Source organism: Pseudochaenichthys georgianus, chromosome 20, assembly GCF_902827115.2.
Source record: "Pseudochaenichthys georgianus chromosome 20, fPseGeo1.2, whole genome shotgun sequence".
Taxonomy (NCBI): Eukaryota; Metazoa; Chordata; class Actinopteri; order Perciformes; family Channichthyidae; genus Pseudochaenichthys; species Pseudochaenichthys georgianus.
The window spans coordinates 21,262,315-21,278,714 of NC_047522.1; the positions used below are offsets into that span (position 1 = coordinate 21,262,315).

At 41.8% G+C, this 16,400-nt stretch overlaps 1 protein-coding gene across 2 annotated transcripts in view; it reads right to left on the reverse strand.

Annotated features, from left to right (window-relative positions):
* Positions 1-15,341, reverse strand: part of palmdb (palmdelphin b) — a 32,518-nt gene extending 17,177 nt beyond the window's left edge. Inside the window, exons 1-7 of one of the 2 annotated variants that reach the window (XM_034108952.2) lie at positions 15,138-15,339; positions 7,565-7,615; positions 5,764-5,844; positions 4,690-4,817; positions 2,627-2,741; positions 874-898; positions 158-268 (exon numbers count right to left, since the gene is read on the reverse strand). In XM_034108952.2, coding sequence (XP_033964843.1) covers positions 158-268; positions 874-898; positions 2,627-2,741; positions 4,690-4,817; positions 5,764-5,844; positions 7,565-7,609 — 505 coding nt within the window. In that variant the 5' untranslated portion in view covers positions 7,610-7,615; positions 15,138-15,339. Of the gene's footprint in view, positions 1-157; positions 269-873; positions 899-2,626; positions 2,742-4,689; positions 4,818-5,763; positions 5,845-7,564; positions 7,616-15,137 lie in introns of both variants that reach the window. The other variant, XM_034108951.2, reaches the window with a different exon arrangement.
* Between the last annotated feature and the right edge of the window lie 1,059 nt (positions 15,342-16,400).

The following is a 16,400-nucleotide window of genomic DNA, read 5'->3' on the forward strand; positions in this document are numbered from 1 at the left end:
TAAAGAGCACAACATGGATGTCAGCAGGGTGCCGAGAACTCTGGGAAATTGCTGGCAGGCATCTAAAATCTCCCCATAGTCCAATGGCGCACCACATTTTATTATACTTTCAACATCCTAACTGGTTTTGAGAATCTGCAGTAAAGGATGTCCGTACCTTTTTTTGGTTCTTCGCTACCAGGCCTATGGATAGCTGGGCTTCTTGTTGGTACTGGAGGGTAGAAGAATGGTACATCTTGGAGTGGCGAGGAGGCATTACGCATCGCATCTGAGGAACAAAGTTTGAACAGTGAGATACGAGAACACTTTATAAATGCCAAGCCATGCCATGATTAGTAAGGTTATAAAAGATAATAATTAAAGCAAGTATCCTTATGTCCCAGTTATGTATCACAAAATAACAAACAACGAATGTTAAGTTTTTAAGCCCACCAAACAGGATCAAATAAGGGGGGCGATTAAAGATGTTTGAGCATTATGGTTATTCTCTTTATTGCTAAACACGAGACGTTCAGATTAATCTCAATCTCTGAAACACAGACATGACATCGGTATGAATCTGAAAATCTTTCTCAAGTTTTTGTATTTACCAGAATGTAGCCAAACAACATGGTATTACAATTATGAAATCATGGTTCCAAAATAATGGGCTTAAGAAAATAACTATCCTGTGTCTGAATGATAAATAATTGAGGTTAACATGTTAGTATATTAACAATAGATTAAGCATTATGACTATTTAAATAAGTAACATTCATTTGTGTTGGTTAAAACACTTAAATAAGGTGAGATCTATTAGTAGAGTGTGTTACCCCAGCCTTAGAAAAGTGTTACAGACTCAAAACAAACCCAGATGTAAAGAGAAGATTGTACCTGCTTGGAAGTCTGCGTTGAGCTCCTAAATGTGAAGACAGAGTAGTTGAAGGTCAACGTGGTGAGAGATGCAGCGTGACAGCAGTGCTAGAGATTAATGGTGCATCAGCAGTCCATGTCGCATTAAAGCCACATTTATTCATTTCAGTCCAAACACAGCAACCAGAAAGCAAATTATTCATGTTAGTGCATGTGTGCCGCACGCCCACCCGGAGAGAAATCCATTTACCTGCCACCCTATTCACTGGAAGCATCCTGTTGTGAAGCCAAGCACACCCACACAGTCCCCAGTAAGTGCATCTTGTTAGAGGCGAGCACAGATTAGAGTATTTGGAGGGAGAGCCTAGGCGGCATGGTGTGAGTAGCAAACAATGACCTTTGGATTCAGTTTCAGTAGATTTGTAGAAAGCGCTAGAATCTACCACACAGGACATTCGTTGGCAACAAAACTGCCCAACAGAAATCTCCTGTTATTCATATAAACAAGTTATCTGTTCGGCAACAAGCAGCTTTGCTAATGTCCAAAGAAAGAAACAACCTTAAGGATCCCAAGACAAAGGACATTTGTTGGCAAAAACATGTGCAACAGAAGGGTTGATAATATATTTCCTGTCGCGTGATGTTCATATACACGAGTTAATTGCTTTCCTTGTTTACACATCGCTAGCAACATGGCTACGAGGCTAATATCAGTCTTGCTAATGTCCAAAGAAAGAAAGTGTGGGGGAAACTTCTGAAGCAAGTGGAGTCAGGACTCAGAGAGACACGAGGAGAGCTGGAGCTTGGATGGCAGACACTGACGGTTTATTTGGAGCTTCGGCCGGAGAATTCACACGACATGTCACGGGCCACGAGTTGACCACACGGTAGAGATGCCACAATCAATTCTGAAGACCCGTCCTGTAGCTCCAGGGTTTAACTAGTTCAGAGTGTAATATCAACATTGTTCAATCGATAGACTAAACCGCTGAGGACACTGAATCACATTTGTGGTCGCTTACGGCTCGGGGTCATCTACACCCCGAGAAGGATGCGTTCCAGGTGTCCCACAACAATAACTATCTCTGACCGAGTTTCCCGGTCACAAACTGGCAACATCAACAATATGCTAGGGCAGCCCCTCCTTATGGGAGATAGCGGCTGCTCAGCTGCGTCAGAGGGCGAAGGAGGACATGCAGGGCAATGTATTCCCCAACAGAAAGAACCTGAAGACTCCCAAAGAACCAGAAACCTAAATCTCAGTTTTATAAACAGGACATGTGTTGGGAAAAAAATATCCAACAGAAACATTGAGGATACATTTCCTGTCCCTTGAGCTTCATAAGTGATTTGGTTAACATTGTTAGCAGCATGGCTACTTCTAGCAGCCTTGCTTATGTCCTAGGAAAGAAACAACCATAAGAATCCAAAAGAACCAGAAACCCACATCTCAGTTATATAATGAACTTCCTTATCTAGCCAAGTAGAAATAACATTTTTTTCAAAACCCTGTCTTTCGGCATAAATGCTGACATTTCTAGTCCAGTGTTTTCCACCATATGCTGTTCATCAGTATGTATCGGGGGCATTGTTTCAAATATAGACCTGTGTCTTCACTTCAATTGAATAATCACTACGTTTGTTAAAGTTTAAAGAAAGGTTAGTTCTCATCGGGATGCATTGCCTCAAGGTGAATTGAAGCAGAAATAATCAGTATGCAAAACACAAGCGAGCAAAGTAATAAAAAGCAGCCAGTTTTTTTTTGTACGCCTACCTTTATTATATCCTCAGCCGTCCTCTCCACTTCTTTTAACCGTTTCAGAACTGCTTCCTCATTGGCCGAGACGTCGAGCTCCTGTGTTTCCAACGCCTCGATCTCCTTCTCTATTCTGTACAGGAGAGTAATAAACAGTTGATTAATGAAACGAGCTGAGCAGCGTTGTTCTCGTCTTAATAACAGCAGCAGCTAGAGAGCATTTGAATGCATTTTAATGAAGCAAAACACTTAACACTTGCTTCGGGGCTTTTTTTCCACACTCGCAGCGTTCTGGGAAGTCCTGCTGTGCTCGCTCACAACATGTTTTCATTTTAGAACATGGCTCTGAGGTCTACACACATGTAAGTGGTTCTACTGTTACAGTAAGTGTGTAGCGGTGTTGGAAATAAAAGATTAAAAAAGATTTGGCGGTTTTACCCTAAAGAAATGAATCAAATAAAAGCCTAATCTTTCTTTCCTAAACCTCTAGAGGTCTGCCGGGTAAAATGTATAGTACATTCACGAAACAACAGCATTTCTGACCTTTCTGAGGTGTTAATCTAAGCGCTAACCACAGGTCAAAGGGCACATTTAGGATCAGGGTCCTGTTTGACAGCGTTGATACATCTTTACACCGCTAATCTGGCCCATCATAGATTTTGAAAATGTAAATCACCTTTCTAGTAAATTCATATGCAAACACACTGGTATAATGACTTGATTAAAATCTGTCAATATTCTTCCAAATAATTGTTTTGTGATCACGACAAAAGAAAGGAATATCGAGCACTTATGGTCCATTGAAAGATATGCAACTAACACACGATTACGATGGATTCAAATCTTAAAGAAATAGAAACAAGGATTCAATGGTTGTTGGTGAAATATGACACATCCTTTCGTCATGATTCACTGCACATTGTTGGAAATGGTTCCTCACAGCAGGACAGTGGGTTGTGTTAATGTAGAGCGTGTGAAGCCTCATGTGTTGTGAGTCTGTGCAGACACTAAGCCGGGATAAGTATGCTGTGATGTAATGAAGGAAACTGTCTGCGCTTTGACACACATGCTGCTGCTGGGGTAGTTAAGGTCAAACAGTCTGGTCCTAATCCCTCGCTGCTTCCCACAGTGCAACACACACACAGGCGCACACACAGGCGCACACACACACACGCACACACACACACACACACACACACACACACACACACACACACACACACACACACACACACACGTATACACACGGAGGCACAGTGCCAGTGTCGAGGTTGTAGAAACATGACAGTGAATTAGTGAGTGTTTGATGTTCCAAAGCACTTCATGTTCTCCCAAGACTCCTGCACATCTGGCTTCCAAAAAGCATCTTAGAGCGGATGATGATGTAACTTCCATTTGGCAGCCTCTTAGGAAACCTTTTTTTATTGCAATTTCACCCTTGTGTTGATTTCAAGGTGGAAAGGGACCCACCACTTTCTTTAACAGCAAAAAAAACCTTTAAACTTCAATATTGATGAGTTTTTCTGCACATTTGCTCAGTTCTTTCACTGGAGCTCTCGTGAGATATTATTTTTTTTTTTTGTAGTATTCTGTCACATTTATATTGTACTAAGTTTTTCTAAATATTTATGTAAAAAAATGTGTTCATTTAAAAAAATAAAAATGGTAAATATATTTTTATAATAACTGTATATTTTTTCCAAAATAACTAAATACATCTTAGTGTTTTTATGAATGCACCATAATTCTCCAATGCAAAATGTGTCAACCTAGCGGCAATATAACCTGATTCTGAAAATGACCCAAACATTGGAGCAAAAAAAAGAGACACATACTCAAAACTCAGAAAGTGTTACTCGCAAGCTTCCACAAGTACCCTCTTGCAAAACAACTCTTGGTTCAACCGAAAAATAGATCTTGTTTGAGCGACTCTAAAATCACATTATTCTTCTTCTGCAGCGAGTGATATCCCCCACTGGGATCACTCAGTCCTCACAAGCCTCAGTGCCTTCTTCCCCCACACGATGTGTCAGCTGCCTGCCTGCTCAGTGTGGGATGAGCTGTGCTTTGCTGCAGGTTACCTGAGGATGTTGCTCTGCAGCTGGTCGCTCTGCTGCTGCTCGTCCTCAGCCTGCAGCCTCATGGCCTCCTGCTCCTCCTGCTGCTGACTCAGGCCGTCCATCAGCCACTGCTCCCTCAGGGCCTTCTTCTGTCAGTCACACACACCGACACACAGGCAACTCAGTATGTAAACATCTATTCGTAATTCAAAAGGGGTTGGCGTCATGGTGAAAGCAGCTGTCTTTTAACACCATGTCATCCCCCAACTCTCCACTAGATGTCCCCAGAGTTTCTCATACACCGTCAGTATTATTCAAGAGTTATACAGCTCATTACAAGAAGATACCTTTTCTTACTATGCATCACCATTTACAAGGTGTTACATTAACACATTTGTCGGTAAGATGTGAGTCTGAGTTACTAAAATATATCAAGGATAGATTGAGGAATTCTCCCAGCTTAGGTTGGCTAAAGCTATGTATAAGGTTATGCATACAGCTTGTAAGGATACACAGTCATTCTTTCAGGGATAACGTAGTCAAAAGATATACTTATAATTCTATGACATTCCTAAAACGCACTGGAAATTGTTTCAGCGTTTTTCCTCAGCATGGTTTGTTTTTGTCTCTCTTACTTTTACAATGTGGGTGCTCCACATCATCATGCTATGATTGCTGCGGAGCACCCACCGTCTCCCTTAATCTTCCTCAGATGAGAAGTAAATTGGCTGAAAATGGTTTCACTTCGAAACAGGGATTGCCGGCCGGAGGAGGTTGACTGTGACAGTAAGTGTTGGGAAATAGCTGTGTCGAATAAGAATAACATTACTAAGTTATATAATGCTGAGAGACTCCAGCTAATATTGGTGAAATGAAAGTCTGGCCTTGCTTCATTTTGTGTCTCAGTTTTTGTACAGAGAGTGCTGCATTGTTATTAGCTAGCACATTCAGTCATTTCTATCCCGCATTGCCTCCTGGGAGTGTCTGCCGCCTGCTCAGTTTCTGCTGGAAACACATTTCTATTATCACTTAGAATCACATTTCTCCGTGTATTACATTTCCCCCTGCATTCCTCATACAAGCAGTGAAAAGTACCTTTATGTACTGGAGTTTTAATTTCTCCTCTTCAATCTCTCTCCTTTTCTTGGCGATGTTCTCCTGGATTCTCCTTTTGTCCTGCGAAGGGAAATCAGACACAGGGTTGCATCATGAGTACGTTTGACAGCATGGAAAGTATTCCACCTGTTGTCCTGACAGGCCGACGCTTCAACACTAAGCTGACAGCTGGACGGCCGTAAATAACTTATAACACAACCTTCATGACCCTACCTGCTTGTGTGTGCGTGCACCTGTTTACTATTACCACGTGAACTTTCCCTGCTACTAAACACCTGCTGTAGAAAAGATACAAATCGTCTATGAAGTTATGGCATGTGGACACTCAATAATGGACACATATCTGTTCATAATCTCAGACAAACACACTGCTTAATGGCTTTAACTCCACATCAAAACACAAGCCCAGTGTTCATGGATGACACACTGACGGGGGTCACTGCGCGCTAAAATTAGCCTCTGGATCTTGGATCAGAGTGGCTCTAAGCCTCAGTGAAAGGGGATCTTCCTGGTGACGTCTGCTGGTATTTATAGTGCCGTCTCTGTCTGACGAACTCTCAGACTCTGGCACCGCGCTAATTGTTCATCATGTTTTTGTTTTTTCACGTTCGGATATCATATGGGTGAGGTATCAGCTGATCCTCATCGATTTACTTCAGGGGAAGTGACTAAAGTACTGATTGAGATGTAATGATAGTGTCATGCATTTCAGGCAGCACAGATTTAGATTCTTACAACGGTCCACAAATTATTAACATCTGGCCAACACCAGATTTTACAATTATTTATTTTGGTACAGCAATAATCTTTTCCAAACAACATAATGAACTATTCAATTGTCTTTGGAGAACCATCAGAAAAATGTAGCCTCCAAGCCTCTGAGTGGGCGGGTCTTTGAAGTTTGATTGACAGCTGATCTGGCATGGGCTCAAGGGACAATACAAACAAACGTGCACTGCTAGCTGTAGCTGTAGCTGGCATGCTCGACCTTGTTTGCATTGCCTTCTGGGAATAATATAAAGCCCTCCCTCGCATCTCACATGGTGTCTCAGTTCTGCTTCTGTCTGTCTGCACAAACTAAATCAAGACATAGCACTGACACAGAGCATTCAACGCTGGTCCAACCACTCCAGGTGTGCCTTACATGTGTCATGGCATCCTGCTCAGACTAGATATCACAGCACTGGAAGGGTGCAAATAGAGAAGACATTACCAAATACAGAAACACACTGCAAGACACTTACAACAATAACAACAGCTATTTCCAGAGGACACAAAAAGAAGTGAGCAGACAAGACGGATGTTTCAAGTCCTCTTCAATTCCAGATGGCAACTCTGCAAGGCAATGCCTGAAAGAACATCTCCCAGAGTGCCACAGAGCTGCCTCTTTGTGCTTAATGTTGGAGGTGTTATCACAGCGAGGAAATACACGGCGTGAATCACCTGTCAGAGTGTGTCCACTGGGTCCATGTTTGCAAACTGTCAAGGTTAGATATGCAAATGTGGCGATCATTAGGTCCAACTGGCAAGGTACTAAGAAACTAGGAGCGTGTCCTATACCTGTAAGTGAGCCAGCATATTAGCACTTCTAGGTTCCCTCGTGTCAAAGTCAATGTATTTTGAGTTTTTGCTCAGATGCCTTAAATAAGGTCTGTGGTTAGCACAAGCGTACGAGGAAAATGCAAATGGCATGGTTTCAAGGAAGTGGAGATGTGGCTGAAGAAGGGACAGCTGGTAGAATGGGACAATTTCACATATAGATTATTTCACAAAGCCTTACCGTGATGGCCTGGAGCCTCTCCTTCAGCAGGCCAGCCTCCTCCATGATGGCCTAAAGGAAACACAATTTACATGGCAGTGAGTGATGAAGTATTATATCAACGAGGCTCAAAGCTTCAGCATCAGTAGTTTTGTGAGTATATGTTTAAAGACATTGAATGTTCATACATAGTTAGATGCTTAAGTGGGTCTTTTTTGACCCGGTGAGGTGGTTTTCTTAGAGTATCTTTGTAATTACATTTTTTTATCATTTCATATTCCAGCTATTCCTCAAAAAACATGTTTGGATATCATGCCATTCAAATGTACATTTGAAAAAATTCGTGGTTTTTGTATTACGACCCCAAGCTTCCATACGTGGGTCAAAAATGGAATTTCGGTTTTTTTTTTCTAAATGTAAAAAAATTTCTAAAATTATAAATAGTGAAAACTTAAAGGTGGGGTAGGTAAGTTTGAGAAACCGGCTCGAGATACACTTTTTGTTATATTCCATGGAATGCTCTTAACATCCCGATAGCAATGAATATCTGAAGTGCTTTGACAAAAAATCCATAAAAAAAATTCATCTGTAGAAGCCGTAATACTGTAAAAAGTACAACCAACATGGATGGCCTACCTGCCTGTCAGCCTTCCATCGGGGCACAAACTAATCTCGTGCCCTCATTGGTCATGTGCGCGTTCGTGTGTGTTGGAGGAGGGGCTCTGTATTTTCTCCGGTTGTGTATTTTCAAATTCTAGCGATCTCGAGCCGGTTTCTCAAACTTACCTACCCCACCTTTAAATATTAAATATTTCTAGTGTGAACAAAAATATAATACTAAATATTATACAAGTGATTTTTCTTAACCAAAATGGCATAAAAACACATTATTCTAATACGGGTCCTTTTTGACCCACTTATGGAAGAAGGTAGGGTCCAGTCACTCGTGAATCTAAGGGTTAAAATAAATATAATGTGACTGGATGTATATATCCAACCACAACACTGTAAAGCTCTGCAATGTGAAACAGTGTCTGTGCCTGCCACCAATGATCTACTGCTGTACATTATAACACACTCCTGTGATTTAACGATTTGCGAATGTCAGGCTTGACAGCGGGAGCCACAGAAAGTCTCACGTCTGTGTCACATGTCGGACGGTGATTAATCCGTCCCCGAGGAACGGCACAATGAGTGCAGGGAATGTAACATGAGTGTGTGGGTGTTCTGTGTTATAACAGTCCATCAGAGGAGGACAGAATGATCACTGGAGGTTAAGATGCTCCTGAGAAGAGCGGAGAGCGAGTGAGCAGCGGGTTCACATCTCAAGGAGGACTCAGCAGGACACACAATAGGCCAAGGAAAGTGGTCGAGTATTGACGCAGGAAGCATCCAGTCCTTTTTGAAGTGTTTCCAAAAAGTAGCATGTAGTTTGCCTTTTACGTGGTATGCTTGAGTTGCATCCTTACTGTACATGTAACCACAATATAACCCTAACCCTGAGCTCAGTGTAATCTGTCAATAACCTCAACCGTACTTTAGTTGTTTTGGATTACATCTCCATTTAGAAATTCTATTTTAGACTCTTATTTTGCCCCATATTTAACAGATGTTTTTAGGATAATGGTAGGATATTGCTTCTGTGCAAGACAACTGGTTTGATAGGTGCTCTGCAATTTCCATGCAACTTAATTGCTGAGGTCTACTGTGTTTTCTTAGAAGGTAATCTTGCAGGTCAGATATGTTAATAACATTCTGAATTCCCGAACGTCACCATCAGTTGCTTCATGTGAACTTGTTTATTAACATGCGGTTCAATGTGTCCATGGAGGGCTGACTCTTCCCTGTCCTATTAACACTTTAGCACGTTCAGGTCTTTCCCCGTGAAGAATCCTATGATAATAACCTGTATACTCTTATCACAACAAAGTCCAAACTGAGGCTACAGGAAAGTCGAAAGACGTACAAATACCTAAAGCAACTACGACAGGCTTCTTGATCTGGATATATAAACGACAGTAATCTAATTCAACAATATCATCCTGTGTATTATGTCGTCTTCCCTCAGATCCAGCACACATAAATCACCTTTAACATATTCTGCTTTAAACGGTTGTCACTTTATAGGAGATTTAGCTCCACGTATCAGCTGACATGAAGGGAAATGGCAAGTTGCTGGCAATAGAGTACATAGAGTGGGCGGTATCATGATCCTTAGCATTTAATAAGCTGCATTATGTTGTGCTGGTGTTCACACTGCTAGTAGCACCTGAGCCGGGGACATGTCATCCTCTGCATGTTCACTACTGTCTGCTTTACATGGAATATTAGAGGGGAAACATGTGTTCATGGCCAGGACAACTGACACGTGGTGCGACGTGTGGTATTTTCAACATCTCCTGGTCAAGTTATTCATAAAGTATGAAGCGTTGGTGGAACAGAGAATTAGTATAGGTGGTTAGAATGTGCACAGTACATTTGTCATTCTTCTACAATCCACTATTGAAGTTATTAAATGTAATGTTGAGTTTTTAATACAAGCAGCGGAATCCAGGTTTGTTTTTTTCTTTGATGGTTTTTGATTTTTTTTTTTACACGAGAAACGCACCCTACTCCTCCAAAATCCAGTCGTTCAATCTTTGGTAAAACACAGAGCCTGGATCAGATTGTACGAGGGGCAAAAACGCCATCTTTATCCATGTACCGAGACACATTCCCTATTCTAAAGCCCAACGATGCATTTCGGCTAATTCAAAAGCTTAAAAAATTATTTAACTTATTCAAATGTTCTGTTAACATAGGGGTAAAGAAGAAACACATGCTGGCAGGGCACATGTCCTTGACAGGCCGTACTGTTGTTAGCTGAGAAGGGGTATCACATGAACACAAGTCATGTCAGTACGAGTCTGTTCTAAATACAATATTGTATGCAAGGAGGCGCTTATATTTTTATGCATCTCATACTCAGCCCCCTCACACACCCACACACACATACCAACTAGAGTCAGCCTTTCACCCACACATGGCCCGGGCACAGCGATCATGTCACAGGGAAGACAGTGGATATCTGTCAGCTTGTAGATAGAAAGTATAGGAAGGAATTATGCAATTCATACTGCTTCAAACAACCACTGGTATCCGATGCCTGAGCTGTTTCTGATTCCTGTTCTGCATCGGAAGATGTAAGCTTCTTACACGCTCATTTACTGCAAAGAGGCAAATGTGCCATAACTGCTCACTGTGCTATTTATAGAATGTATATGCAGAGCCGAAAGAAAGAAAGCATCACAGCTTGAAATGAAAACACAAAATGGCAAATAATTTCCCCCCAAAAAAAGGGCGGAAATAAAAACACTCGCACGACTGTCGTTCCCAAAAGCGAACCACTGCCTGTCATAGGATGAAGGAATAACAATTATCACAACTTTTAATAGTGGGTCTCATTATTGCAGCCACATTTCCCACATGCAAAGTGTCCAAACGTGTACAATTTGATAAGAAACGAACAGCTAAATTGGCACAGTCTCGCTGATGGAGAGTATAATAATTATTCTGACTTGTAATTGCTTTCAGCCGCACAAAGGAGCAGAGAGTGGGAGGGGGAGTGGGAGCAGCAGGAATGCTGAGATTATTCAAGAAACTCCATCAAATGTCAACATCTACACTGAGCAAAATATAAACGCAACACTTTTGTTTTTGCTCCCATTTTTCATGAGATGAACTCAAAGATCTAAAACATTTTTTATAAACACAAAATAACCATTTCTCTCAAATATTGTTCACAAATCTGAAACAATCTGTGATAGTGAGCACTTCTCCTTTGCCGTATTATCCATCCCACCTCACAGGTGTGGCATATCAAGATGCTGATTAGACAGCATGATTATTGCACAGGTGTGCCTTAGGCTGGCCACCATAAAAGGCCACTCTGAAACGTGCAGTTTTGCTTTATTGGGGGGGTCTGGGGGGGTCCGAAAACCAGGCAGTATCTGGTGTGAGGGGTAGGGGTAGGGTTAGGAGAAGGAGGGTAGGGGTAGGGTTAGGAGAAGGAGCAAAGGAGAAGTGCTCACGATCACAGATTTTTGAGAGATTTGGTTATTTTGTGTTTGTAGAAAATGTTTTAGATCTTTGAGTTCATCTCATGAAAAATTGGGAGCAAAAACAAAAGTGTTGCGTTTATATTTTTGTTCAGTGTAGATTACGGACTTTCCTATCAAACCATCTAATCTATTAACCATACAGAATTTAGAAGCGTGTTCCCAAGGGTAGTTATCTGCACACATCATGAGTAAAAGCTTAATATTTGTTATTTGTCCTTCATTCTCTGTACTGGACGCACAGTAACAAAAATAATATACGTATATCTCTTCTGATCCCAGCAAAACAGGGAAACAAGCATAAAAAGCATGCCTCAGGGGATAGAATCACTAAAACTGCTAAAAATATTTAGCATATATAACAAGTTATCTATTAATTCCTGTGTTTCTTTTATTGTTTAATACATTTTTAAGGATGAAAATTGTGTTATGAACTCTGTATCATCAAAATGTCCCCTAATCCCAAACAATCTATTAAATATGAATTAGCCTGGTAGCTACGGCGTGAAATGTTTTTGTATGGAAGTTCCAGGCTAACGCAGTGAGGTAATAAAATAGTAGCACATATGTTGGGAAACCCCACTTCCAGGATGAAGTAATAGGTTGAGATTTGATTGACAGAGTGAGGAAGGAAGGAAGGAGGAGAGACTCCTGAAGGTCATGCTGCTGGTTAGCCAGTCCACCTGTTGACACTGCTGGAAATAGAGGCGCTGCCTGGCTCACAGCTGGAACAACTTGACACCGTGAGCATCAGAGTGTCGCAGCAGGTGACACATTGGTCCTGAAAAAGAGCTGATGATGGGAATGAAAAACACCTGTCATACGTAGTGGATACACAAGTGGTCAGAAAGGCCCACCTGGAGTACAATGTCTGATATCAGGTGGTACTTGCGTACCATGCTGCGAATGGATCTGGCCCTTCCTACATCCAGGACATGGTTAAACCGTACACCCCAGCACGTGCACTCCGCTCTGCATCAGCCAAACGGCTCGCTGCACCCTCGCTGCGAAGGGGACCCAAGTTCCCATCAGCAGAAACACGTGGGTTTGCTGGCTCCAAAATGGTGGAATGAGCTCCCATTGACATCAGGACAGCAGATAGCTTACACACCTTCCGGCGCAGACTGAAAACTCATCTCTCTCGACTCCACTTCGAGCGATAGAACTATTAACAAAGCACTTATATACTAATAAAGGGCTGGCTTATCTAAAGCCAGTTGAGTAGCACTTGAAATGTGTTTGCTCTATGAAGCCTGATGTACTTATATGTACATCATTATATGTTGGTCGAATGTACTTATTGTAAGTCGCTTTGGATAAAAGCGTCAGCTAAATGTAATGTAATGTAATGTAACTGCAGTCCAACATCAGATTAACACGTAATCTGGGTGTGTTTGGAGGTGTGTTCACTGTCAAAGCCAAATGCCAAAAGTCTTGATCTTATGCCAGAAAAAGTAGAACAATGCCCATCAAGCAGGAGGGGGAAGAGTCAATTATAATTGCTTTGGGCACATGCTAATGATGGACACAGCCAACGCCAGCACCAGTGTGTGGGGGCCATAACAGCGCAGATAGTTAATGAAGTGTCTCGTTAGCCAAAAGGACAGAACACTCACTGGCAGCTCAAACTGATTGGGAAGTTTCCAAAGAGTCTTGGCTTGTCGACTTTCACTTCTCCCCCTTACTCATTACATTCAAACAACACATAGGTAATGGTGTGTGTGGTGGGGGCGGCAGTGATCCAGTATGCAGACTGTGAGCTACATTAGGAGGCAGGGCTAGGAGATGAATCCATTCGGAATGAAAACAATGTGAGGAGCAGCAATCAGATTGTCGAACAAGTCATTTCTCTCTAATAACTTTTCATGGTTGTGTACTCTCAACTTGAGGAATTCTAATATTAGCGGCACATACTTTAGGACAGTCTCTCCTCCTACGGTGTTGTGATGCATCACTTGGTTACAGTGACTTCATTGCATGCTGTGAATGTCTCAGGAACTTGAGAACGTGATGTCACCTGTTTCAGCTCACCCACTCAAAAGTAAAGCAAATCGATGTAACACCAATTCAATGTTTGCCCTACTACATCTCAATGAAGACTGGATTTGATATGATTGTCACAGCAACGCCTCGTGCAACAGTTGTGACATCATCTTGAACCTGACAATAAAAGTATTGGAACCTAACCGAGGTAAAACCAAAGACTAGGTCTCCAACAGCTTTTGCTTATGGTTAACAAAACAATCAAAAATATCCTACACGAAGACACAGTAATAGCCCTCCATACAGAGGTGACTACCCAGACCAACTGTGTCTTTCTACCTAGCGTCTGGTACCTGGTTAGTTTGAAGGGTGTGTAGTTTGGAGAAAGGCCGAGAAGGCATTTGTTCAGATGTCTTGTATTGAAGTGCTCTGTTTTTCAATGATCCATGTCATACTCCAGTCCCAATGACATAACCCCCTGCCTCCTGTATGTCAGCCCGACTGCTAAAGTCCTCCTGACTTCTAATCCCTGCTCCTACTTCCTTAATCTGATCTCTGATGGATTAACCGCAAACAGGTTAACAGCAAATACCTTCACTAGTCTACGGGATAATACTAATTTATCAACGTGATATTTGATTACATTCAGATTGACTTTCTTTGACTTTAGGCTAGCCTATATGATTTGAGTCTAAACTAGGCTAACCAGGTCCTGATTTCAGCTCTGTACATCGATATCTTAACATCTTACTCACAGAAAGATATATAATAAAGATATATGCAAGGTAATACTGGATTATGCCTTCACGTCACTGAAGCAAGAATGAAACGCTCAGTGTATTGAATAATACATCAAACGATCTGTATCGTTCGATTCCTGACAGAGGTGTGAAAACGAGCACTCTTCGCCATTAGCATGCCTCCTCGGCTTTGCCACATGAGCTGCACATGTTGAAGTGACTGGCATGAGTGGGAAGGAGGGCACGGGGTGACTGGTTTTTCTGCAGGCAGCCCAGAACAACAGCATGTCAGTGGGAGTGCATGAATGTGTGCCTGTGTGCATGGGTTGATTACAAAAACACCCAGCATGCTCACACATGCAAATAGGATTCCCGAGGAGCTTTGAAACATGATTAGATGTCATGTACAGCTTTTCAGGCTCCTCAATCGATTCAATTGTTTGTGTGTGTGTGTGTTTTCACCTGCAAGCAAAAGTCCTGTTAGTTAAAGCCAGACCCCTGCTGAGAGGCTCCAAGCAACCGGCAGCTTAGAGGATTTGAAAAGATTATAGTATCAAAAGACCCTGTGGCTCATTTTAGCTCCTGAGACAAGTTACCTCAGGATAATAGACTTACGGTAGAGAGTATGAACGTTGAGAAGTGGACATACAGTGGTTATCGCCGTACAAAGTGATATCTCTGATCTGACAAGAGCCCTCAGCTTCAAATAGATGCTCTACACTAGTGTTACAGAGGCACATGCAAACAGGATGGGTGAATCAGAGGTGTACTCACCGGGTGTGTGTGTGGGGCTGTGTCCTCGGGCAGGTGATGGCAGAGTGTGTGAGGAAGGTAGAGCTCACTCTCGCAGCGTGTTCAACATTACTGAGCCCAGGATGTGTGTGTAGGCTGAGAGAGATTCAGACCGGCTGAGAAGACTCTCCCCCTCTCTCCTCTCTCCTCTCTCTCTCTTTATCTGCTCCCCGTGAGTCTGTCACTCCCAACCATGCGCCTGAAATACCTCTGCCAACACACTTGCTCCACACATATGTACACATATGTGCACACACACACATATGTGCACACACACACACACACACACACACACACACACACACACACACACACACACACACACACACACACACACACACACACACACACACACACACACACACACACACACACACACACACACCTGTCAAAAGTACAATATTTCCTATTGAGTTGTACTGTAGGGGAGGAAAACAATTAAGAACAAGTACATCACATTTGGACAATGGATATTTATATATGTTATTTAAACAAAATATAAATACTCAAAAAAGTACAGTAAAAAATGACAAATACTATAAATTAAAGTGGAGATTATGAGTCAATAAACATACATAGTTACAGTCTTCCACTGCTTAGCATACATTACATATAGATACAGTGAAAGAAAACTAGATGAACTAACTATACTTACATTACTAAGGGAGTAACAATCAGGCACTTTAGGAGAAAGCTAAATAAAATGTACATATAGTATTTTTTTTAAATACTGGGGTATACAGTAGTACTCTTTCAGGAAAACTAAACTAAAGCACCCACAGACACTTATTAAAGTACAATATTAGGAATTGTACTTTTTTGAAGGTCTTTGACGGTCAGATAAAATGGTACGCAGTAAATCTAGTGTAATAAATTAGGATTGTTTTCGGGCACTTATTAAGGATGTGTTAAAAAACGTTCATGGTTTCAAAATGTTTGCAGATCAAGCTGTCCTGACATCACTCCATGGGTAATTATGTTTGTACCACGGGGGATATTCTTGTCTCAACTTCACAGTTGCCCACTGGAGCTAATTGGCCGCTTGATTGACAGGCTGAGCCATGTCTAGCTCTCTTACAGTAATTAGTAGGCCTACAGTACAGGGGAGGGATTCAATCACTGTGTTCATGGTAATAAAGAAACACGTGCAACTGTGTGGTTCCATGATGTGATGTGAGACTATCAAAGTAAAGTTTGGTTTCTAAAAAAGTTTAAATGACAACAGTTTGATTTGCAGCACAAAGC